The sequence below is a fragment of the Psammomys obesus genome, unplaced genomic scaffold (assembly GCF_907164565.1).
Source record: "Psammomys obesus unplaced genomic scaffold, mPsaObe1.curated_primary_1811, whole genome shotgun sequence".
NCBI classification, from domain to species: domain Eukaryota; kingdom Metazoa; phylum Chordata; class Mammalia; order Rodentia; family Muridae; genus Psammomys; species Psammomys obesus.
Genome location: NW_026590405.1, coordinates 152,223 through 178,188, shown reverse-complemented (window position 1 = coordinate 178,188; position 25,966 = coordinate 152,223). Strand labels below are relative to the sequence as shown.

At 41.6% G+C, this 25,966-nt stretch overlaps 2 protein-coding genes across 2 annotated transcripts in view; one reads left to right on the top strand and one right to left on the bottom strand.

Annotated features, from left to right (window-relative positions):
* Nucleotides 1-25,966, bottom strand: part of LOC129676586 (solute carrier family 5 member 4A-like) — a 139,042-nt gene that overhangs the window by 11,304 nt on the left and 101,772 nt on the right. Inside the window, 6 exon segments of the mRNA XM_055606996.1 lie at nucleotides 6,099-6,249; nucleotides 7,371-7,481; nucleotides 15,750-15,885; nucleotides 20,113-20,333; nucleotides 23,304-23,384; nucleotides 24,431-24,536. Of these exon segments, the coding sequence (XP_055462971.1) occupies nucleotides 6,099-6,249; nucleotides 7,371-7,481; nucleotides 15,750-15,885; nucleotides 20,113-20,333; nucleotides 23,304-23,384; nucleotides 24,431-24,536 (806 nt within the window).
* On the top strand, nucleotides 1,864-3,010 carry LOC129676729 (Y-box-binding protein 1-like). The gene has a single exon (XM_055607262.1). It carries the CDS (start codon nucleotides 1,952-1,954, stop codon nucleotides 3,008-3,010), a length of 1,059 nt encoding a protein of 352 aa, XP_055463237.1. The 5' UTR covers nucleotides 1,864-1,951.

Below are 25,966 nucleotides of genomic sequence, written 5' to 3'. Positions count from 1 at the left end.
CATTGAATTCTAGGAAGACTTTAATTTCTTTCTTTATTTCTTTCCTGACCCAGCTGTCATTGAATAGTGAGTTGTTCTGTTTCCATGTGTGTGTGTAGGCTTTTTTTTGTTCTTTCTGTTGTTGTTGAGATCTGGCTTTAGTCCATGGTGGACTCTTTACACTGCTGGAAATAATCAAACCCAGGGCTGAAATCGATAGATTAAAAACAAATAAAACAATTCAAAGAATCAATGAAACCAAGAGCTGGTTCTTTGAGAAAATCAACAAGACAGACAAACCCTTAGCCAAACTAACTAAAAGGCAGAAAGACACTATCCAAATCAACAAAATCAGAAATGAAAAGGATGACATAACAACAGACACTAAGGAAATCCAAACAATCATTAGGTCTTACTTCAAAAGCCTAAACACCACAAAATTTGAAAATCTAAATGCAGTGGACAATTTTCTTAATTGATTACACTTACCAAAGCTGAATCAAGACAAGATATAGAACTATCAAATAGTTCTATATCCCCTAAGGAAATAGAAAGTGTCATTAAAAGTCTCCCATCCAAAAAATGCCCAGAGCCAGATGGTTTTATTGCAGAATTTACCAGACCTTGAAAGAAAAGATGACACCAATACTCTTCAATCTATTCCATAAAATAGAAACAGAAGGAGCATTACTAAATTCATTCTATAAAGCCACAGTCATCTTGATACCTAAACCTCACAAAGATCCAACAAAGAAAGAGAATTTCAGGCCAATTTCCTTTATGAACATTGATGAAAATTACTCAAAAAAAAAAAAAAAAAGCCAAAAACCTTGCAAACTGAATTCAAGAACACATGAGAGATATCATCCACTATGACCAAGTAAGCTTCATCCCAGGTATGCAAGGGTGGTTCAATATATGGAAATCCATCAATATAATTCACCATATAAACATACTGAAAGAAAAAAAAAAAAACCCAACATGATACTCTCCTTAGATGCTGAAAAGCATTTGATAAAATCCAACATTCGTTTATGTTTAAAGTCCTGAAGAGATCAGGGATACAAGGCACTTACCTAAACATTGTAAAGACAATATACAGCAAGCCTATAGCCAACATCAAACTGAACGGAGAGAAACTTAAATCAATCTCACTGAAATCAAGGACAAGGCAAGGCTACCCACTCTCTTTACATCTTTTCAACATTGTTCTTGAAGTCCTTGCTAGAGCAATAACACAATTAAAGGAGATCAAGGGGATTCAGTTTGGAAAGGAAGATGTCAAACTATCACTATTTGCAGATGATATGATAGTATACATGAGTAACCCCAAAAATTCTACCAGGGAACTCCTACAGCTGAAAAACACCTTCAGCCAAGTGGCTGGATATAAAATAAACTAAAAAAAATTAGTAGCCCCCCTGTATACAAAAGACAAATGGGCTGAAAAAGAAATAAGGGAAACAACACCCTTCACAATAGACACAGAGGACATAAAGTACCTTGGTGTAACCCTAACCAAGCAAGTCAAAGACTTGTATGAAAAACACTTCCAGTCTCTGAAGAAAGAAATAGAAAAAGATACCAGAAGAAGGAAAGATCTCCCATGCTCATGGCTTGGCAAGATTAACATAGTAAAAAATGGCCATCTTACCAAAAGCAATCTACAGATTCAATGCAATTCCCACCAAATTGCCAACACAATTCTTTACAGACCATGAAAGAAAATTCTCAACTTCATATTGAATAACAAGAAACAGAATTGCTAAAACAATCCTCTACAATAGAAGATCTTCTGGAGGAATCTCCATCCCTGATTTTAAGATGTACTATAGAGAGTTCGATTGGTAGCGGGAGCGGAGAGTGGACCCCAGAGAACCCTGAGAGCCCCACCGCCGCCGGCCTAGTCACCATCACACCCCGGGAGGAGCCGCAGCCGTCGCCGCCGGCCCCAGTCACCATCACCGCAACCATGAGCAGCGAGGCCGAGACCCAGCAGCCGCTCGCCGCCCCTGCCGCCGCCCTCAGCGCCGCCGACACCAAGCCCGGCTCCACGGGCAGCCCGTGGAGTGGCGGCCCGGGCGGCCTCACATCGGCGGACAAGAAGGTCATCGCAACGAAGGTTTTGGGAACAGTAAAATGGTTCAATGTAAGGAACGGATACGGTTTCATCAACAGGAATGACACCAAGGAAGACGTATTTGTACACCAGACTGCCATAAAGAAGAATAACCCCAGGAAGTACCTTCACAGTGTAGGAGATGGAGAGACTGTGGAGTTTGATGTTGTTGAAGGAGAAAAGGGTGCGGAGGCAGCAAATGTTACAGGCCCTGGAGGAGTTCCAGTTCAAGGCAGTAAATACGCAGCAGACCGTAACCATTATAGACGCTATCCATGTCGTAGGGGTCCTCCACGCAATTACCAGCAAAACTACCAGAATAGTGAGCGTGGGGAAAAGAACAAAGGATCGGAAAGTGCTCCTGAAGGCCAGGCCCAACAGCGCCGGCCCTATCGCAGGCGAAGGTTCCCACCTTACTACATGCGGAGACCCTATGGGCGTCGACCACACTATTCCAACCCTCCTGTGCAAGGAGAAGTGATGGAGGGTGCTGACAACCAGGGTGCGGGAGAGCAAGGCAGACCAGTGAGACAGAACATGTATCGGGGTTACAGACCACGATTCCGCAGGGGCCCTCCTCGCCAAAGACAGCCCAGAGAGGATGGCAATGAAGAGGACAAGGAAAATCAAGGAGGTGAGACCCAAGGTCAGCAGCCACCTCAACGTCGGTATCGCCGCAACTTCAATTACCCACCCAGACGCCCAGAGAACCCTGAACCACAAGATGGCAAAGAGACAAAAGCAGCAGATCCACCAGCTGAGAATTCGTCCGCTCCCGAGGCTGAGCAGGTGGGGCTGAGCGAACACCGGCTTACCATCTCTACCATCATCCGGTTTGGTCATCCAACAAGAAGAAACGAATATGAAATTCCAGCAATGAGAAATGAACAAAGATTGGAGCTGAAGACCTAAGTGCTTGCTTTTGGCCCGTTGACCAGATACACTAGAACTATCTGCATTATCTATGCAGCATAGGGTTTTTATTATTTTTACCTAAAGATGTCTCTTTTTGGTAATGACAAACGTGTTTTTTAAGAAAAAAAAAAAAAAAAAAAAAGGCCTGGTTTTTCTCAATACACCTTTAATGGTTTTTAAATTGTTTCATATCTGGTCAAGTTGAGATTTTTAAGAATTTCATTTTTAGTTTGTAATAAGTTTACAACTTGATTTTTTCAAAAAAATAAAAGTCAATGAACTGCAAGCACCTGTTAATAAAGGTCTTACATAAAAAAAAAAAAAGATGTACTATAGAGCAACAACAATAAAAACTTCATGGTACTGGCATAGAAACAGAATGGTGGATCAATGGAATCTAACAGAAGACCCAGAAATAAACCCACACACTTATGGACACCTGATTTTTGACAAAGAAGCCAAAACCATACAATGAAAAAAAGATAGCATCCCCCCAAAATGGTGCTGATCTAATTGGATGTCTACATGTAGAAAAATGCAAATAGATCCATACTTATCACCCTGTACAAAACTAAAGTCCAAGTGGATCAAAGACCTCAATATAAAACCAGACACACTAAATCTGTTAGAAAAAAAAAAGCAGGGAAGATACTTGAACTCATTGGCACAGGAGACAACTTCCTGAACAGAACACCAACAGCACAGGCTCTAAGATCAACAATTAATAAATGGGACTTCATGAAACTGAAAAGCTTCTGTAATGCAAAGGACACTGTTATCAGAACAAAACACCAGCCTACAGACTGGGAAAAGTATTCACGAACCCTATATCTGACAGAGGGCTAATATCCAGAAAATATAAAGAACTAAAGAAGTTAAGCAGCAACAAATCAAGTAATACAATTAAAAAATGAAATACAGAGCAAAACAGAGAATTCCTAAAAGAGGAATATTGAATGGTAGAGAAACACTTAAAGAAATGCTCAACATCAGGGAAATATAAATCAAAACAACCCTGAGATTTCACCTGACACCCATCAGAATGGCTAAGATCAAAAACTCAAGTGACAACACATGCTGGAGAAGATGTGGAGAAAGGCAAACCTTCCTCCATTGCTGGTGGGAATGTAAACTTGTACAACCACTTTGGAAATCAATCTGGCACTTTCTCAGACAATTAGGAATAGTGCTACTTCAAGATCCAGCTATAACACTCCTAGGCATATACCCAAAAGATGCTCAAGTATACAATAAAGACATTTGCTCAATCATGTTCTTGGCAGCTTTATTTATAATAGGCAGGATCTGGACACAACCCAGATATCCCTCAGTTGAGGAATGGATACAGAAATTGTGGTACATTTACACAATGGAATACTACTCAGCAATTAAAAACAAGGATATCATGAAATTTGCAGGCAAATGGTGGGATCTAGAAAAGATCATTCTGAGTGAGGTATCCCAGAAGCAGAAAGACACACATGGTATATACTCACTTATAAGTGGGTATTAGACATATTATAAAGGATAATCAAACTAAAATCTGTTCACCTAATGAAGCTGATCAAGAAGGAGCACCCTGGGTAAGATGCTCAATCCTTATTCAGAAAGGCAAAGGAGATGGACATTGGAAGAGGGAGAAAACAGGGAACATGACAGGAGCCTATCAGAGGGCCTCTGAAATACTCTACCCAGCAGGATATTAAAGCAGAGGCTGAGACTCATAGCCAAACTTTAGTCAGAGTGCAGGGAATCTTATGAAAGAAGTGGAGGTAGAAATACCTGGAGAGGACAGGAACTCCACAAGGAGAGCAACAGTACCAAAAACTCTGGGTCCAGGAGTCTTTTCTGAGACTGATACTCCAACCAAGGACCATGTATGGAGATATCCTAGAACCCCTCCACCCATGTAGCCCATTGCAGCTCAGTGTACAAGTGGGTTCCCTAGTAATGGGAACAGGGACTGTCTCTGACATGAACTCAGTGGCTGGCTCTTTGATCACCTCTCCCTGAGGGGGGAACAACCTTACCAGGTCACAGAGGAATGCAGCCAATCCTGATGAGACCTGATTGACTAGGGTCAGATGGAAGGGGAGGGGGACCTCCCTATCAGTGGACTTGGGGGGGGGGTAGGCAAAGGAGAAGAAGAGGAAGGGAGTGTGGGATTAGGAGGGTAAGAGGGAGGGGACTACAGCTGGGATACAAAGTGAATGAAATGTACTTAATAAAAAATAATAAAGAAAAAAGATTAAAATAATTATTTAATATAATATTGATCTAAGAATTAAACACTGTATTAGTTTTCTTAATCAGTAGTTATTTGTATAATAAATTTTTATCTTTTTCTTAGTTATAGGAAAAAAGTGAGTTTCCATAAAAAAGAATTAACACAGCCTTCTCTTTTCCAGAATGCTAGAAGAACTGAGAAGAAATACTTGATGTATTGACATGAAATAAATGTTCACGTGTTTTCCTCACAGAAAGGGCTGGTAAAATGCTGACTATAATATCTTGGGATTTATAAAGATGAGCTATCTGGTTTTCTAAACCCAGAGTTTGCTTTGTGTGTGAATAAATGAGCAAATATGACTAACAAGATTAAGCATGAAATCTCCTCATCTCCATATTCATCTGAAATATGGACATGGTTGTGGGAAGATGTGCTCGGATGGGCTTGTTGGAGGGAAAGTTAAAAAAAAAAACAACCCATGAACCACCTGAAATACTTAAAATATGAAAAAAAAAAACCAACCAGGCATGGTGGCACACGCCTGTAATTCTAGCACTCTGCTATGTTACACAGGGATAGTCTGTCTTGAGAAAGAAAACAAAACAAAACAAACAACCAAACAAAAAAAAAAAAGAAAATAAGTATTACCTTTAAGTGGGGAAAACAACCATTACATTAAATGGCCCCATTTTGGGCTATATAAAGAGATATGTTGAATTGAATCATTCCTAGTGTTCCTTCTTCCTCAGTAGATCGATGATTATTTTCACTAAAGTCAAACATATTCAAACTCTAGCTCATCTCTACATTTTCCCTTCCTGAGGGGAATTCTAGGCAGAGACCAGGTTCCCTTACCGTCCAGCTATCAGGAGCTCTCTCTCTGATGCCTTCTTCCGAATCTTTGTGTAGAGGTCTATGGTGAAGAGCGTGCTGGCGCTGTTGAAGATGGAGGTCAGGGAGCTCATCAGAGAGGCCACCATGGCTGAGAGCATCAGGCCTCGCAGTCCTAGGGTCAGGAGAGGGTTCAAACTGTGGTTAGAAGGGATGTCCTAGTGTCTGAGTGCCAGGCTAAAAGTAGGGACTTTCTTCAAGACAATGGTTCTGTCTGGAGCATTGACTACGTCAGCTGCTACCAATAATACACATATAACGGAAATGCACGTGGAGCTCCATGCATAATTCCTGGTGATCTCAAAATTACCCAATGGGGAATTTAGTCTCAAATACAAATTCAGATTACATCTTCAGGAACCTACTTTTAGAACAGAATAAACCATACGTATCATGTCATCTTTCCTTGTGATGATTTCCTCTCCAAGCAAAGGTTTAGTGGAAAAGTCTAGTTAGTGGTTCTGCTGCTGTTAGAGAGGAAAAGCCAAGAGTTTTAAGTCCTAATAGGAGCCTGATGCTCTAGTTCTCTTTGGCCCTACATCTTCTAGAACAGAGGGTGGGGGAATGTGGTGTCAGATCTGTGGGATATGTTCTCTTCATTCTGAAAATGTTCCTGTGTGTCAGGATGCAAAGCCTGTGTTAACCAAGTGTTAACCGGAGCTCTCTACCTTGACCTGCTTCTATTCACCACAGTCACTCCCCAGCATCTTAATCATTTACCTTCTTCACATGCACAATTATTTTATGTCTCAGGAAACTGAAATGTGAATTCTAAATGGTAGGGGGATTTATATTTGTGACTTCATCAATGTTTCTGGACACCCAAGCCAGTGTCTGGGACCTAATACACTTAATAAGTGATTGCAAATTGGATTGATTGAGATCAAAGATCTTAGTGTCACTGGCCCATAATTAACCTCTACTCCATTGGATATATAGGTTTGTGGTTAAACAATGCTTTTTATTAGCAAAGAGACAATGCAAACATTCTTAATTTTCATCAAAGCGTCTTGATCCTAAAGAGTCAAGATTCTTCTAACAGAAAACACCTGGTCCATCTCTGGAATGTGTAGGCTCAGAATATGGTTTGGCAACATGTGAAACATGCCCAAGAAATGTCTACGAACAGAGCTGAACTAGTGGAAAGTGATAATTACTGATGAGTAAACCACAACATTTCTATGCTCATCTGCAGACCTAGCACCTGAGGCTGTATGAGCCCAGGCTTTTACTTACCCATGGGCATCAGTTTCAGCACCAGCGTCGGGTAGGCGTAGTTAGTGCAGCCAACATCAACGCCACACTGCTTTACACACTCAGAAGGCACAACGCAGGCCACCATATCTGGAGAGATATCCAGACGGGAGTTCAGTGAGCAAGACTCAAGCAGGCACAGTTTGCAACCATTGGACAAAGAGGTGAGCCCATGGGTGGGAGGAAAGACACTTGCCTGGAAATAGAGATACATTTTTGATTTCTCTGTCAAAGAATTGGTACCTCTTTACCCAGAATATGAAACTGTCACTGTCTCATCTTCATAGATCCGGAGGGACTGACCCAACAGGCAGGACTATCCCTTAGCTATGACCCAGCTAGAGCTTTAGAGCGTGCGGGAGGAGCTGATCACCCTCCAGCATTCCATGGAGACCCACCGCCAGGGAAGCACCTTTCGAGCTTAACTCTCTCTCCTCTGCTCCAAATCTAGTCCCCTTGTCTCACCCCCAGCCCCACAGTGTTCCACCTGCCTTGCCCTACCTCTAGTGGATCTTAATGCCTTCCTCACTACTCCATCTCTTTGTCTCAGTCACCAAATCTGGAGGCTAGAAACTTGCTGGCCATGAAGGCCAGTGAGTCATGGACAACCTTCACTCCCCCTCCTCTGCTCCAAGTCTAACCTCCCCTCCCATCCTTAACTCTGTAGCAGATCAACTATTCCAGTCTGGCTTCTCTCTCTCCCCTCATTCTCAGGGGAATATATAGATCATGGTGGCACATTCTGCTATCCTCCCTCTGGTAGACCCCCTCAGCCTCCCTTTCCAGTGCATTTCCATTCTCTGTCATGTTCATTCTACCCAGAGCCCCAGTGGCCACACCTGTCAGGATCTCAGAAGCACCCCCTACCAGGCAACCCACATCTACCACATTCTTCTTAGAAACAAGGAGGGCAACAGAAACCAAGGAACAAAAAAACAAAAACAAAAACAAAAACAAACAAACAAACAAACAAACAAACAAAAAACACCCACCTAACAAAGACAGAAACAGATATCAGCATCAAGAATTGTAATAATCTTTAACTCAGATGTCTAGATACCAGCATAAAAACAATAACAGCCAGGGTGGTCTCTCTACTGGAGACCAGAAACTCTACTGTTGCAGACCCTGAAAAAGCAATATAGCTTTTTGAGTATGAACTTTATGAATATGTTAGAGATCCTTTAAAAAGATATGAATAAATCTATTAATGAAATCTATGAACACACACACAAACCAGTGGAAGGAAATGAAGGAAACAGTTCAAGACCTTATTGTGGAAATTTAATCCAAAAGAAAATACAAAGTGAGGAAATCTAGATATGAAAAATTTAGGAACTTGAACGGGAATATCAGAGGCAAGGTTCACTGACAGAATACAAAAGATGGAAAAGAGAATCTCAGGCATTGAAGACAAGACAGAAGAAATGGATATGTTGGGAAGGGAAAATATTGAATCTCAAATATATATTATATACAAATATAGTATATTTTGATATAATATATTTTATTTAAAATATAAAATATTTTATATTATAATATATGTATATATCCAGGCACAAAACATATAAGAAATTTAGAAAACAGTGTATACTGGCTAGTTTTATGTCAACTTGGCACAAGCTAGAATCTGAGAGGATGGAGCCTCAAGTGAGAAAATGCCTCCATGAGATCCAGCTGTACAAACATAGTTGAGCAAGTATCCTTGTAGTAAGGTGGAAAAATCTTTTGGGTATTTGCCCAGGAGTAAGTGGTATAACTGTGTCTTGAGGTAGATCTAGTCCCAATTTACTGAGAAACCTCCAGATTGATTTCCATGGTGGTTGTACAAGTTTTTCCTCCCACCAGCAATGGAGGAGGGTTCCCCTTGTTACACACCCTCTCCAGCATGCGCTATCACTTGAGTTTTTGATCTTAGCCTTTCTGACGGGCGTAAGATGGAATCTCAGTGTCAGTCATTTTGATTTGCATTTCCCTGATGACTAAGGACACGGAACATTTCTTTAAGTGTTTCTCTGCTATTTGAGATTCCTCTTTTGAGAATTTTCTGTTTACGTCTGTACCCCCCTTTTTAATTGGGTTATTTGGTTTGTTGGTGTTTAATTTCTTGAGTTCTTTATATATTTTGGATATTATCCCTCAGATGTAGGGTTGATGAAGATCTTTTCCCAATTGGTAGGGTGTTGTTTTGTTCTATTGAAAGTGTCCTTTGCCTTACAGAAGCTTTTCAATTTCATGAGGTCCTATTTATTAATTATTGATTTTAGAACCTGAGCTGTTGGTATTCTATTCAGGAAGTTGTCTCCTGTGTCAATGAGTTGAAGGCTGAGCCTCACTTTTTCTTCTAATAGATTTAGTATATCTGGTTTTGTATTGAGTTCTTTGATCTATAGCCAGAAACTGGCAACATCCTAGATGCCCCTCAACTGAAGAATGGATAAAGAAAATGTGGTACATTTACACAATAGAATGCTACTCAGCTATTAAAAACAAGGAAACCATGAACTTTGCAGGCAAATGATGGAACTAGAAAAGATCATCCTGAGTGAGGTAATCGAGACCCAGAAATACACACTTGGTATATATTCACTTATTAGCCTGTATAGTACAGGATAACCATACTAAAATCCACAGACCCAAAGAAGCCAAGGAGGGCCCAAGGAAACAGAACAGGAAATATAATAGGCATCCCAAGTAGAAGGAGGGAGGGAAATGAATGGGAGAGGGGGTGGGGAGATAACAGGGATGGGGATTATGTGGGTATAGAGAGAGAGGAGGAGGAAGGGGTTGGGAGAAGAACTGGGAGAAAGAATAGAAATCAGTAGGGGAGCCATCTTTGGGACAGGGGAGGTTCCTGGAAGTCTATGGGGGTGACTGTACCTGAGACTCCAAGCAGTGGGTATTAAGGAGTATGAAGTTGGCACCTCCTGTAGCCAGGTGGGGGACTCCCAGCAAAGGGAAGGGGACACCAACCCACCCATAATACCTTCAACCCAAAATGTGTCTTGTCTACAAGAAGTGTAGGGGTAAAGATGGAACAGAGATTGAGGGAATGGCAAACCAGTTACTGGCCCAGCGTGAGACCCACCCCACGGGATTGGACCAACCACCGTCACTATTAATGATACTCTGCTATGCTTGCAGACACTAGTCTAGCATAACTGTCTTCTGAGAGGGCTTCATCTGGCAGCTGATGGAGACAGATGCAGAGACCTATGGCCAAACAATGGGCCGAGCTAAAAGAGTGTTGTGGAATAGTGGGAGGAAGGATAGAGAGCCAGAGGTATCAAGGACACCACAAAAAGATCTACAGAGTAATCTAACCTGGGCCCATAGGGGCTCACAGAGTCTGAACCACCAACCAAAGAGCATGCATGGACTGAACCTAGAACCCCTACATATATGTAGCTGATGTGCAGCTTGGTCATCATATAGGTCCCCTAACAGTAGGAGTAGGGGCTGTTTCTGACTCTGTTGCCTTTCATTAGCTCCCTTTCCCCTAGCTGGGATGCCTTGTCACTCCCCTGTGAAGGAGGATATGCTTAGTCCTACTTGAGATTTGAGATGTCAGGGTGGATTGATAACACTTGAGGGCCTCCTCTTCTCTGGGAGAAAGGAGAGGGGAGAATGGGAGCAAGGAGTGTGGGGTGGGACAGGGAGGACAGAAAGGATGAGGCTGGGATAGGGTTGTGAAGTGGTTAAATAAATAAGTAAGTAAGTAAATCCAGCTATAGGTAATTAACTAGTGATTAATGGGGTGGAGGGGACAGCCTATTGTGGGCAGTGTCATCTCTGGGCATGTGGTCCTGGGTTCTATAAGAAAGTAGGTTAAGCCAGGTGTGGTGGTGCATGCCTTTAATCCCAGTACTTGGGAGGCAGAGGCAAACAGATCTCTGTGAATTTGAGGACAGCCTGGTCTACAATGTGAGTTCCAAGATAGCCAGGGCAGTTAACAGAGGAATCTTGCCTGAAAAAAACAAAACAAAACAAAAAACAAACAAAAAAAGAAAGAAAGGAAGGAAGAAAGAAAGAAAGGAGGAAAGGAAGGAAGGAAGGAAGGAAGAAAGAAAGAAAGAAAGAAGGAAGGAAAGGAGGAAAGAAAGAAGGAAAGGAGGAGAGAAAGAAGGAAAGGAGGAAAGAAGGAAGGAAGCAGGCTAAGCAAGCCAGTCACATGGCCTCTGCAGCAGCTCCTGGGTCCAGGTTCTTGCCTTGTTTGAATACCTGACCTGACTTCCTTTGATGATGAACTGTGATGTGGAAACATACACCGAATGAACCCTTTACTCCCCAAGTTGCTTTGAGAGGTGTTTCATCACAGCAATAATAATCCTCACGAAGACACTATGAAAAGATCAACTCTACTAACAATAGGAATAGAGAAAGAAGACACCCAGGTCCATAGCACAGAAAACACTTTCAACAAAATTGTAGAAGAAAATTTCCCCAACCTAAAGAAGGAGGTGCCTATCAAGGTACAAGAAGGATACAGAACAGCAGATAGACTGGACCACACAATTAATTCCCCATGACACATAATCAAAATACTAAATGTACAGAACAAAGAATGTTAAAAAGAGAAAAAGACCAAATAACATATAAAGGCGGGCCTATTAAAACAACACCCCCCCCCCCAAAAAAAAAAAAAACCTGACTTTTCAGTGGAGACTCAAAAATTCAGAAGGGCCTGGGCATATCTTCTACAAACTCTAAGAGACCACTCAGACTACTATACTCAGCAATGTGTTCAAACACAATTGATGGAGAAAGAAAGACATCTCACACTAAAACCAAATTTGAGCAGTGTCTGTCTAAAACCCAGCTGTACAGAAGGTACTAGAATGAAAACTTCAACTTGAAGGAAGGGCTTAAGCACACCTAAGAAAACACAAAAAATAATAGGTTTGCTATAATAAACTCAGATGTAATATCAATACTCTAAACTAAGATCTATTAATTTTAATAGCATTTACTTATTTATGTTAAAATTTGGTCATTGTACTGTAGCTTTATTATCAAAAGATTAAAATATGCTTAGTCTTATTTTCTAAAAATGGTATTATTATTAATCTATAATATAGACTTAGACTTTTATAAGCTATAGATGTTTTATATACTAAATCATACATAAAACAGTTGTGCTCTCACTTTAATGGACTGTATTTATGACTTTTAAGGCTGCAACTTACCCGGGACAAAACCTAAAGCACTTATATTTGATGGTTAACGAATGCAAGTTAATAGTCAGTCATCTCATAGATGATCAAGTTCTCTAACATGTCCAAAATATATTTATAGTCTTACAGATGCAAACATGGTCTCCCTGCCATCTTTAATAACAGCTGAGGATGGTCCTTGAGTACCCATACAGGAGTTGGTAAAAAAAAATAAGACAGGAGCCTTCCCGACAGGCTCATCTACACCAAAAACTATTCTCCAGACGTTGGCTGATGCTCTGAGGCTGTTGGCATTACCACACAGAAAATAAGAGGTCTGCAATGCCCCATACCACTGGGGTACAGCCAAAAGTCAATTCTGCCAGGTGACTGTTTCAAAAGCAGCCGAAGGGGATGCTGGTCCCGCAGCTACCTCAACAAGCTGTCTGAGGGCAGACTGGCCTCTGGAAGTCAAAATGCTCCCATGTAGGTTTGTCCTCTGTGCCCAGCCATGGAGGCTCAACCAGCACAAGAGCCATAGACACTTCCGGGCTTCCAGCTCCTTGGCCTGGCAGAGGACAAATGGCTCCTTGATTCAGTGACCTCCACCACCCTCGCCCAGCCCAGGGTAACATTGCAGGTCTGTTTTGGCCTCACACTGGAGTCCTACGGACAAGTTGCCAACTACTGTGTTGGGAGACATCAGATGCCTTCTCAGTTCTCTTCATATGCAGGAGACCAGGCCTTAAGCCTCAGCCCTAGAGTTGCTATTGTCAGGCCTAGACACTATGCCTTGTTGCCAGACTCAAGAAACAGGCCTGAATGGAACCTTTTACCATCCCTTTAGCTAAAGGACAACAAATGTTCATAGCAGTCTCACCTATGTCTCATGGTAAATAACTAGATACAAAGGCCAAAAAAATGTTGCTTGAGGGTCTAAGAAAGTGTCTTAAAGTTGGTAAATGCAAGTTATAAAGGTTGCAAGGTCTAAGTTGATTTAAGGTATCCTAAATAGGTAAAAAAAAAAAAAAAAAAGGCTTAATAGTTCCTCCTGTTGCTATGCTACTGTTGTATCAGCTGTCCAGAGTTTGACCTTTATCAGTAGAGCTCTGGTTTATTAATCCAGCTCTAATACAAAACGTTCCACTATACTGCCCACTCTCATGGTTCCAAGCTCAAGATTTTAAATCTCCATAATGTGTGCTTATACTAGAGGTTAAGATCAAGTGAGCTTCCCCTTGTACTTCACCAAAGGCTTCTGCCTTTCCAGAGCTCAAAGAATGCTTATGCTGTTAACACAAATGTGTATGTCTACTGCCTTTTCTATAATGTGTATTTCTATAATGTATATTTCAGTGCAGATTACAATTGTGATGCTAACATGCCTAAAGTGTTATCGCATTTGTAAAACTTAAAAGTAATTCTTGGAAGCTGCAGGAAATCCACCTGAATCCACCTCTTAGGTCAGTTGGGCTCCAGATAAGTACTGTACCTATTCCCTGTCTCAGAGGGTGGGTTCCTGGTTTGGGGACTTCCCTTTCCTGGCTACTTGATTGCTGCCTCCTACATGAAACTCTGGCTAGGTTGGTGAGTTCCTGTCATTGGTCAGCATAAACTCCTTTCTTGGTAGGGGAAGATTATCTGTTGAGTGTCAACCAACTTCCTAGTACCTTTTGAGACAGAGGAACCCCCAACCATGGTTTTCACTGGCCACGGCTGACCCTTTTTGCTGACCTCCATTTAGGACTTTCTCTTTTTCTTGGGTGAGATTCCCCTCTTCCTACCTAGTGCTAGGTAAACCATGTCTCCTATGGGCGCTGTACAATGACCCAGGACAAGCAGCTCCAGGTTCTCCCAACATTCCTCAGTCCCTATCTGCTGCCTTTCATGGCTGGCAACTCTCTACTGGCAACCCTCTCCCCTGAACTTTCCAGGGCAGGGACTTCCCCTCCTCCTCTTGACCATGTAATCTGGACATATTGTTGCTATTATTTTTTTACTCTTTCTCTTACTTCCTTGCATGGCAACCAAGATCTGCTTCCAATAACCTAAATTTATATAGTTCAACTTGCCTTACATGAGAAGCAGCCCAAGCCCCTCATTTTTTAATTATAGAAAAAGGGAAGAATGTTAGTATTTAGGCAGCCTTCCTCTGGGTTACCTAGCAACCTATGATGTCATCATGTGTTGCCCGCCAGGTAGCCACACCTGGCAGGCATGGTAACATTGCTCCTTAAAGAACCAACCGCCACTTGGTGGCTCTCTTGCCCTCTCTCTTGCCATCTTACCCTCTTGCCCTCTTGCCCTCTCCCCTTTCTCTGTCAGGGTGTTCCCTCCCTTTCCCCATCATGTCTCACCCTCTCCTTCTCTCTCTCTCTTCATCTCCAGCCAATAAACCTTTTTCATATAAAATCTGCTGTGCACATCATGATTTTATTTGGTCCTAACAGAAAAAATAATCAGAATATATAGTATAAAAAAATCTATTTTCAATAAAATAAAAAAGGAAAAACCCAAATGTGCAGTTACCCTCAGATGAATCAGAAATTAATGTATTCACAGGCACCAGATTCCAGGGTAGAAGAAATGGATTCAAACCCATCTGTTTCAGAGATCCAAGAAGCAGGTCCATTTGTGTACTTTCCCACACTCAATACCAGCATCTCACCAATTCATCCTTGACAAATCCTACCATACCCCACAGTGCCCTTCTACCACAGTCTCTAAACCTGTGAAAACAGGACTCACTGTTTCAAATGTCCCCAAAAACATAAGCAGGCTATAAAGGACTAAGAAAACAGCATCAAGTATGCCAAACTGTTTTTCATGTCTCTGACACCCCTGTGAAAGCTGTTTTCCCAACCTGGAGTTCTCCCTAGAATAGGTTTTCTGTTTTACTAACGTTTTGCTATAGCTTAAAACTACTTGGGGTTGGAGAAATGGCTCAGCAGTCAAGAAAGAGCACTTGCTGTTCTTGCAGAGGACTTGAGTTTGGTTCCCAGAATCCACACGGCAGCTCACAGCCACCCATACCTCAAGTTGCAGAGGCCCTGATGCCATCTTCCAACCTCTGCGGGCTTGCATGTGATACACAGACATACATGTAGGCAAAACATCCAAACACAAAAAAATAAATCTTTCTTTTTTAAAAATAAGAATTCTTTAAAACACTTATAAGAATGCAAGCGTGAAATGAAGATTACTGTGCCTGTGTACAGAATGCGGCTGATCATCCCTGGCATCACCATGAAGAATAAGGGCAGCAGCTTCAGGTAGCCACACACGATGCAGGCCGCCTTCACGTGAGACATGTTCTTGCCACACAAGCAGCGTTGTACAATGACCTGCCAGGAAAACACAGCAGAGTAGTGAGACAACCAGAAAATGATGTCCGAGCTGTCTTTCGGGGTTTAAAACTGCAATAAGAAACGATGGTGTTGGTGAAAACTAATAGGCTCTGGAGGAAGACTATGATTTGAGGTCCCATTTAGTTTGTATATTCTGTGGCTTCATTCCTCAAGCAGGGTTATCCCTTTCATAGTATTCTGATTATGACCAACGTACATAAGACTCTTGGTATATGGAAGTCAATAGATATTAGCTACAGTTGAAATATGTTTAAAATCTGCTGGAGGGATGCCTCAGTGGGTAGGAGCACTGTCTGTGAAATCACAAGGACCCAGCCTGGGCAGGGTGGCATGTGTCTGCATTCCCAGTGCTCTTCTAACTAGTGGCGGACAGAGATGGAAAAAATTCTTGGAAACTTGATGGTGAGCTATTATGAAGCGGTGACCAAGAGACCCAGTGTCAAACAAGATGGAATGTGAGGCCTGACACCTGTGGTTGTCCTCTAACTTCTACAGGTGCAGCGTGACAAGTACGGCTTGTACTCACAAGAACGCATAGAGTATCCAGACTGTAAAATAACACTGGCAGGCCCTAGTAGTAGCAATATTGCCCTAGGTTGGGTTTTAAGCTGTGGATTTAATATTGTGGGCACCATCAGGACCTTCCTATTGTTATAAGGTAATTGCCTCTTTGATTAGTCATCCTTGTTGCTATAGAAACAATAGTCAGGGAGTGAGCACTGAGACATTCATGTAGATAATTTTCAGAATGTTCTGAGACACTTAGCTATGAACATCATATTAGGAATGATGTTCCTCAGAGAAGAATACATATAATTTTAAATTCCTACTTGAATTATGAAAATCTCTTAAGAATTATGTAAACTATTAGGATCTATAAAACAATTTTATATGCTAGATAGGTCCTCTACTACTGACCTATATCCCAAGTTCCTCATAAGAATCATGAATTCTTGATATTTTTCTTCTAAAACATTGTCAAAAACAGGAGTGCTTTCCTCTGATTAGTTTCCTTTAGTTAGGATTTCTCTTGCTATGAAAAATAACCACAACCAAAACCAATTTGGAGACTGTTAGGACATTGGAACAAAACCTGCTTCTGGTTGCCTAGAAACTTATGATGTCATCATGTGTCACTGGCCAGGTGGCCACACCTGGAAGGCATGGTTACCTTTCTCCTTAAAAGGACAACCTGACACTTGGTCTTTCTCTTGCTCTCTTGGTCCTTTCTCTATCGGGGTGCCCCCTCTCTCTTTTTCCTTTCTCTCTCTTTCCCCCTCTTTCTTTCTTTCCCCATCATGTCCTGCTCTCCCTTCTCTCTTTCTCTCCATATCCACCTAATAAACGTCTTTTATATATAAGATCTGTCATATGCCTAATTGTCTTTATTTTATTAATTTTGTCCCATAACCTTACAGAGAGGAAATGATTTATTTCCCCTTACAGTTTATAAACTCATCACTGAGGAAAATCAGGAAAGAAATTCAGGAACCCAGAGGCAAGAACTGGAGCAGAGGCTTACTGTCTTGAGCCTCATGGTTTGCTCAGCCTGCTTCTTAGCACACCCAGGACCATCATCCCAGAGGCAGCCCTGCCCACAGTGAAGTGAAATTTCCCATATCAATCCTCAATCAAGAAAATGTACCACAGGCTTTTCCACAGGATAACCTCATCGGGCATTTTCTCAGCTGAGGTTCACTCTTCTAAAATGACTCTAGCTTGTGCCAAGTTGATGTAAGCCTATCCAGCAAAACTGACTCATATTCAACTTGCCACACAAACCATCACTGTTAAACTATAACCTTTCTTCTCTTGTTCATCACGGAGATCTCATATTAATATTAGTATCAAAATATTAAAAACTCCAACTTTGAAAAGTTCCACAGCCTTTAAAAATTCAAACATTTGAAAAGTCTGGTTTCTTAAAAAAAAAAAAAAAAGTAAAAAAAATCCTTATATATATATTTTTTAATTGAAAGTGAATTTTTTTAAATGTATAATCTAATTATGGTTTCTCTTCCCCAGCACCTCCCAGATCCTCCTCAAAGTTGAAAGTTTCTCTAAAATATTCAAAGTCTTTCTAAAATTTCAAAGTCTCTAGATTGTGGGATGCTGAAAACTCAAAAGTAACTATGTAGTTATCAGAAGTGGGAATAATCGAAGTCACCATCAGACCAAAATAAAACTAAGAGTCAGACCAAAATAAAACTAAGAGTCAGGAGTATAACCAGTTCAGTGCTTGATGATGAAAGACCAAAGAATTAAAAATTAGTCTTTTGGGTTATTGGATTAAAGTTTAAAGCACAAGCCTGAACAAAGACCAGACACTTCGAGACATGTCCAGCCACCTGTGGGGAGGAACCAGCCTTACTAAATTCTTTCCTGCCCACTAGAGATACAGTTACTAGGAAACAGGCCCAGATCACCCCTCTCCCCTAGTGACAGCCAAAGGAAGCCAGACCATTAATGGTTTTGACAGCTTCCCACAGACAGTTTAAAATGCAATATCTGCTTTTGTGTTTCAACCAACAGCTTGCCAGGCTGGAATTCCCCTGCATTGGGTGTGCTGGCAGGGACTAGGATCTATAAATCATCCTCCTACCCTGAGCTCAGGGCTCTACTCAACCACTGCATTGGTGAGGGTACTGCCCCAGCTGAGCTTTTAATAGAAAGACCCTCCTGCGTTTGCATCGGAATCAGTTGGGGTTCAAGAGACTTGGGCATAATAATGCCTGGGAGCCATTCCTCAGCCTCTGAGCTCCAAATGGCTTTGGCAGCAGCTCCTCCCTAGATCTGACCCTGGAAGCACAGCTTGTCTCCTAAGCTCAGGCAGGTTTCACCCCACTCCTGCTTCTGTCCTCCGTGATCATCTTGTGATCCTGGCATCACCAAAATGCTGGCCTCTCCACTGCAACTGACCGGCACTTTCACCAGTATCATGTCCTGGCCCCTGTTAGGGGACTCTTACTTTGCCACATCATACCAAGCCTCCACTTCTTCCCATGCCCCTCTGAATCCAGAGGCTTCTAATGTCACTAAGGCTGCACTTTTACCAATAGCCTCTCCTAGGCTCTCACACAGCGAGCTTCAGTGTCTCTCTACGATCCTTTCATGCCTTCAAAATCAGTGTTACTTGGAAAACTAGTACACGTTACTAAGTTTGGCTGCCAGAAATAGGGACAGCCTTGATTGCCTTTGGTCCACAGCTTCTGTGTGTTGACCTGTTGACCCTAAAGAAAGACTTCCTGGAAGATATCGCCTCATTAATGCTGGTTGCTTCTTGATCAAAGCTGATTTCTCAGCCCCAGTTGACCAGCATCTGTTGTCCTAGTAAAGCTTTCATTTCAATGGTTCTAAAATAAATGTAACTAATGGCGCTGACGGAGTCCTTAAAGGACTCTCAAACTTCCCTCTGAAACCTCATTAGGCAAGCTTCCATTGTCTGCCCTCCTCACCACATTCTTATCTTCTCAGCTCCCATAGACTAGTCCACAGAGCCTGAGCATTCAGTGTGTTTTCCAGCCCATGGTTCAAATACTAACACATTTCTCTCCAAAACACATGGTCAGGTCTGTCACAGCAACACACCATGATGCGGTACCAATTTCTGTCTTAGTTTTAGGGTTTCTATTGCCATGATAAAGCACCATGACCAAAAGCAACTCGGGGAGGAAAGGTTTGTTTTATCTTATAGCTTTCAAGTCCATCACTGAAGGATTCCAGAGCAGGAGCTCGGGGCTCCTGGAAGCAGGAACTGAAGCAGAGGCCATGAAGGACTTCTGCTTACTGGCTTGCTCAGCCTGCTTTCTTTCTAAAACTGGACTGAACAAAGGTGGGGTGTGCAGACATTTCTTTCTCGGGAGGTCTAAGGTCATGTCTGTGCTTATGGTTCACAGACCGACCACTCTTTCTGTGCAGGAATGGTGATAAATAGCAAAACGCTTAGTTCCAGGAACCCGCTGTGCTTGTTTCTGAGGGACATGATACAGGGCAGGGTGTGGTCCCAGGCAGCTGTTCCTCATAAGTCTTGTAGAAATGTTTGGCTTTGAAAATGGTGTTTGTGTGTACAAACTAGAACCTAGTGCTTTTTTTAATGAGACGAAAAGGAGCAACATAAGTTCTCTCTCTCTCTCTCTCTCTCTCTCTCTCTCTCTCTCTCTCTCTCTCATGAACGCATGCGTACATGCACTCTTACTCACTTACCTGGTCTGTGCACCAGTACCACATGGCTGTAATAACCATTCCAAATGCGGTTCCTGGCCAGGGAATGTCTCCGGTGACAGCGTCTCTGAAAATATGGAAGGAGTCTGCCTGAGGAGTGTAGCACCTGGGGTTGATGGTCAGGTTGTCCCCCTCCACCACAGATGGAATGGCGTTCATGTACTTCTCTGTAAAATTTTCATAGCCTCCAACTTCAACAAATGCTGCAAAAGCATCAGAGAAATAAAATGTCTCCTGCGCACCGCAGACAGCTGCTGTTTCTGATTATCCCCTGAAGTGGAGTCCACGAAAACTTTCAGGGACCTTCTGTCTTGGTCCATGCCTTTCTGCTTTCTCCACTGGTAACAGGTCAAATTTCACAAAGCTTATAAAGCAAATAATTATTACACTTTTTATTATGATAGTATTCAAGATTTTTGTTTACTATCTAGAATTGTGATAAACATTGAAAGTGTTAAGCAGCAGGCTGACCCTGGTGTCTTACAACCATGCAGAGCAGAAACAAACAAACCTGACGGGAAGTTTTCAGAGCAATCCCGGTGGAATTAGCCACTAGGAATCTCTACTCTTTTGAAAGGAACAGGAAGCAATGGCCTTCAAACCTTATACGCAGTCTAGTTTTCTGGTGCCACACTATATTTAACTAATGTATATACGATATATATTATAACATATATTATATCTGTGGTAAAAGAAAGAGAATTAGGGGCAGCAAGTTAGATGAGAAGAAACGGTGAGAAAGAGACCATTGTGGGTCTGGAATGGCTAGTCATATCAACAATACTTGATATGAGGAAGATAAGCCAATACACCTGGGGATACTGAGTGTAAGTTCAGATGATGCAAAATTTATCAGAATAGTGAGGCCTGGAGAAACTATTCTTGCATCACATCACTAAGTTCATTATAAAAAGGCCAAGCAAGGAACAAGAAGAGAATAGAAATTTTGGATAATGGTACATAATGTACTCAGAGAACTGTTTCTAACACTTGTCTCCAGAAGAGCAGTGTGCCATGGAAAACATTTGCCATGCATGATGGGATTGTTTGAATTCCTGTTGTTTAAGATAGGGAGCCAAAGCCATTTGAAACACAGCTGGGTAGATGAACTGAATTTAATTTGACAGCCATGTGGTCAATGTGGTATCCAGACTGGGCTGATGTCACTATACTAGCAGGATTTTTTTTTTTTTTTTCAGTTTTTGCTTCATATACTTCAAACTATATGAGTGGATACACACATGTTCGGGCTTGTTTCAGTGGGGCTTGTTGGATGGAAACTGATGAGTTGAGAACGAGGAAGAGAAATTTATTCTCACTTTATCTTTTTTGCTGCGTTCATGGAATATCTAGGCAAGGTGTCATTTTAAGGTAATCTGTGAAAAAAGGGTACAAGTCACCATGCTTATTAAGCCAAACTAAGAGGATAGTAGGTCCTTTACTTGGCCTGCAGACAAAGAATGGAATAGAACCTCAGAAAAACTCTTGGCAGCTGAAACAGGGCAGGGTAGGATTTTGAAAGTCAAAGGGCTGCAATCATACCACACCAAGTATGGGCTGAGGCGGTTTTTAATCTTTATTTATTTTTGTTTGTTTGTTTGTTTTTACAATGTACCTTTCCACAGCAGGGAAGGAAAGACACCCTTTAGTCTGTAAACCATCATACATGGCCCCTTCTTGGGAAGAACCTTTATTCTATGTCAAGATAATCTCCTATCAGGGAAGGAGAAGTCCTTTGGGTTTTTTTTTGTTTGTTTGTCTTTTTGTTTTTTGTTTCTGTTAAAGATAGGAGACACCATTTATTTACATTCCAGATGAGGCTCCAGTGGCGAGAAGATGCGGTCAGGGCAACCTGACCTTGCCTAAGCCTCGGTGTAGAAGAAAATTAAGATTTGCACGTTGTTGGTTCGTTACTGCTGCCTGCCAACAAGACTAGGAACTGATGGTAAACTGAGGGTTACAAACAGAAGCCCAAGCCATGTTTGTACATTCTATGTACTGAGTAAAGTGTTTCCCCCCTCTAATAATGTGCACCCCATGCTGCCGTCTCTCCCTCCATTCCTCCAAGACCTTCTCGCCCTTGCCTCCCCTCTCCCCCCGATTCACTGCTCCTTTGGTTCCCTTTAAAAGTGCAGGGCTCCCAGGGATATCAACTGAACAAAACAACATGCAATAAGACTCAACTCAGAAGACAGAAAAGGTTTCCAAGAGCAGGCAAAAGAGTCAGACACGCCCTTTTGATAGACTGTTATATAAAATAGATACAACTAGTTAACATGTAATTTTCTAATATTTAATTCTCTAATGAAAGTTCTAGATAAATCAAAAAGGTTTTTTTTTTATTTTAGTAAAAGTATTTTTTTTTTAATTGAAACATCATTTTTCCTCTTCTCTCCTTCCCCTGTCCCCATCAGTGCTCTTTCTCAAATTCATGGCTTTTAGGTCATAAACAGAAACTTAAACTCACCATTCTCCAGAAAACTTGACAATTCAGGTTTCTGTTTGTCAGGAAAGCCACTACTTCCCTTCTATGCTCCTAACAGTCAGCTAATGAGGGCAAAGTGCACATAGTTCTTTATTAACCAGAACAGCTTGCATCAGCTCAAGGATCCCCATTCTGTCGACCACCACATAACATCCTCTTGTTTTCCTGACAAACTGCCGCTCTCAACTCCTATGAGGTGGCCTGTCAGTTTGTTCTCCAATAAATTCTTTTTTCTACTCACAGAGTGGTCTAGGTCAGGAGTTTTGCGGCACTCCCTTACAATGGCCTCTTTACTCTAATAGCTGTTACTCTACTGATACAATTACAACATAAATCAAAGGTTTTTATGCTTTCAGTCCAATGCACCCATATTCCTCTAAAGTTATTAACTAAAGGCTTTCATCCATTCTGAGCACAAAGAAACGAAGGTTAAAGAAGTTAATTAACCTAAGCAATATTTTTAAGGGAAACAAAACTCTCTCATTTCCTCTTTTTTTGATATAATAAAGCAAGAGAGGAGCTAGGTATATATCTTCATAATGGTAATTATATAAATGACAGGAAAATATGACCCAGCAGAATTTGAAGGAAGAAATAATGAACAGCCTGGGAGAATTTGAAGGAAGCAATAATGAGCAGATAGACAGAAACAAGAATCTAGGGATCTGTGCACACAGTCCTGGCTTACCAAATACCATGAGAATGAAAGATCCAATGAGCATAATAATGGCCTGGAGGGTGTCTGTGTAAATCACAGATGCCAAGCCCCCTGTGGAGATAAAGAAAACACCAGGGTTTTACTCACATGCGCTGATGTTATTTGCCCTCATAGCTGACTTCTCCTCCAGCCCAAATGCATAAAGAAACATTTTTTTTTTTTCAATGCAGGAAGTGAGCCTCTTATTTCAGCTACTTGGAAGGTTGAACAAACTGATTGTAAGCCTCAAGGTCATTTTAGGTCCAGAGTGAGTTCAAGAACAAACAAGGTAACTTCAATTTTGTAATCAAAAACAAAGCAAGAAAATGAAAAAGCTCCTGGCTGAGTCACAGTCTTGACTTTCAATTTTGTGTTGTTTGGAACAGGGTCTTCTTATTCTTTAGCCACGGCCAGCTTGGAATCTCTGTGTTGGCCATGCTGGTCTTGAACTCCTGGCAATTCTTCTGCCTCAGTTTCCAATTCCCGAGATTACAAGTATAGTTACCACACCTACCTAAATAAGGCTGTTTCCGTACCATTATCTTCCTAGTACTTATATCTTTCATAAATTCTACTCTTTCTCTTTCCTTGTTCTTTTATTCTGTTTTCTCTTCCCTTTCCTCCTCCTCTCCTCTCCCTTCTCTTCACTTCCCCTTTCCTTCTCCACCTACCTATTGTCTCTTTCTTTGCAGGGCCCTGTTCTGTATTGCAGGTTGGCCTTGAACTCTCAATCCCACTGTCTCAGCTTCCTTAGCTCTGGAATTATGGGACATGACACCAGACATGGCCTTATCTTGTGTCTGTCTAATTGAAAGTTTCTCTTCCAGTGTAGTTTCACTGCTACGCTTATTCATAAATATTAAGTAGGAGAAAGGGCAGAAGCTTAATATCACAAAGTTTTCCTTAATAATCCTCTGATTTCCTCCATTTAGCAGGTCCATGTGTAAAGCCATCTAGCGTAACCATTTTTGTTCAAGTGTGAAAATATATCATGGTTTCCTTAACTGAATATTTCATTTAGTGGCTATGTTTTCTGCAATATGATATAGGCACAAACACACATGAATAGGATCAGCAGGTGGCATAACTCAAAAAGGATACAGACACAGAAGACTCACCACTGATTGTGAAAACAGCTGTGATTGCCAAAAGAATGAAGATAGCCAGGTAAAGGTCCAATCCAAAAGCCAGCTTTATGAATATGGCTCCGGAAAATATGTTTGACTAGAAAGAGAACAGCAAGGATGGAGAGAAGCGTGCATTTCAGGCCTCTGGTTTCTTTATTCTAGGCTCACATGCCCCACCCTCTTCCTGGTGAACTCCTAGCCATACCTGGAGACACTACATAAATATTCCCACAGGAAGATAGTCTCACTGACACTCCTTTTTGTTTTTTTTTCTTGCCTTTCCCCAAGCCCTGGAGTTATAGGTGGGCACGTGGCCATGTCTGGATTGCTTCTTGGATTCTAGGTGTTGAGACCCAGGTCCTCATACTGGCACAGGAAACGTTGTTTGTTACCTTTGGAGCCATTTTCCCCAACTCTCAACACACACTCTGAAATTAGAATTCCTTTTTTGGTGGGGATTGGGGGGAGGGAGATCTCACTATTATAGCCCTGGCTGGCCTCCAAATCAGAGCTCCACCTGCCTCTGACTCCCAAGTGATGGGATTAAAGGTGTATACCACCATGCTCAAATTAATATTAGTATTCTTGTTTACCAATGAAAACTTTTACACATAACACACACACACACACTTCATATAATTTTATATGGGATTGGTCCATTTCAAGAGATAAGTGAGCTAATATTCTTTTCTTCATTCTGGAAATCCTTTAGCTGCCAAAGAGTTAACTGTATTTCTAATCCTTTGACGAATGTGTACATTTGAGGTATTATTATTTATAATAATAATCATATCAAATGTCCGGAAATTACTGAGTCCTTAGGGGATTGGTTTGACGACAAACAGGCAGTAAGTAGTAATTTTGGGGCTCATTTGTTCTGTATTGCAAAGGTCACACGGTTACATTGGTTGTGTACGTTGGTGTACATCTATCATAGGATTTTTAGCTAATGACATAGGTCTGGAATACCTGAAAATACAGAGAAATCCCTCTGGAAAGATGGTGAGGTTAGCAGGATAGTTTGTGAACCTCTATGAATCTTTACATTAAACAGAACAAACAAATACCAGAAAAAAATACTGTGTCAGGGCATGCCCATGGGTTCTTAATAGAAGACATGGGGGAGAATCAACTTTAGCCACAAGATCTGTACGGCATGAGGATCAGAGAGGAAGCAAAGAGAAACAAAACCTAACCGAGGGCCCTGGAATTATACAGCGTCAAAATCCAGCAGGCATTCACTTACAAGGACTCGGGCTAAAACTGGTGGGAGTTTTGATCTTATGAATATTGGGTGAGAATAAACACTTCCTCTTCCTCTCTTCCTTGGGCAGTATCTCTCCATCTTGCCAAGGCTAGCCTTAAATTCTTGGACTCATCTCATCCTCTTCCCTCAGCCTCCCAAGTGGAAGCTGGAAATACAGGTGTGCACAACCACTGGGCCTTTTTAACATTACATTTATTTATGAATGTATTTGTGTGTGTGTGTGTGTGTGTGTGTGTGAGAGAGAGAGAGAGAGAGAGAGA

Bases quoted from the DNA above. Each gene is read 5' to 3' on its own strand.
- LOC129676729 (XM_055607262.1), top strand. From the start codon at position 1,952: ATGAGCAGCGAGGCCGAGACCCAGCAGCCGCTCGCCGCCCCTGCCGCC.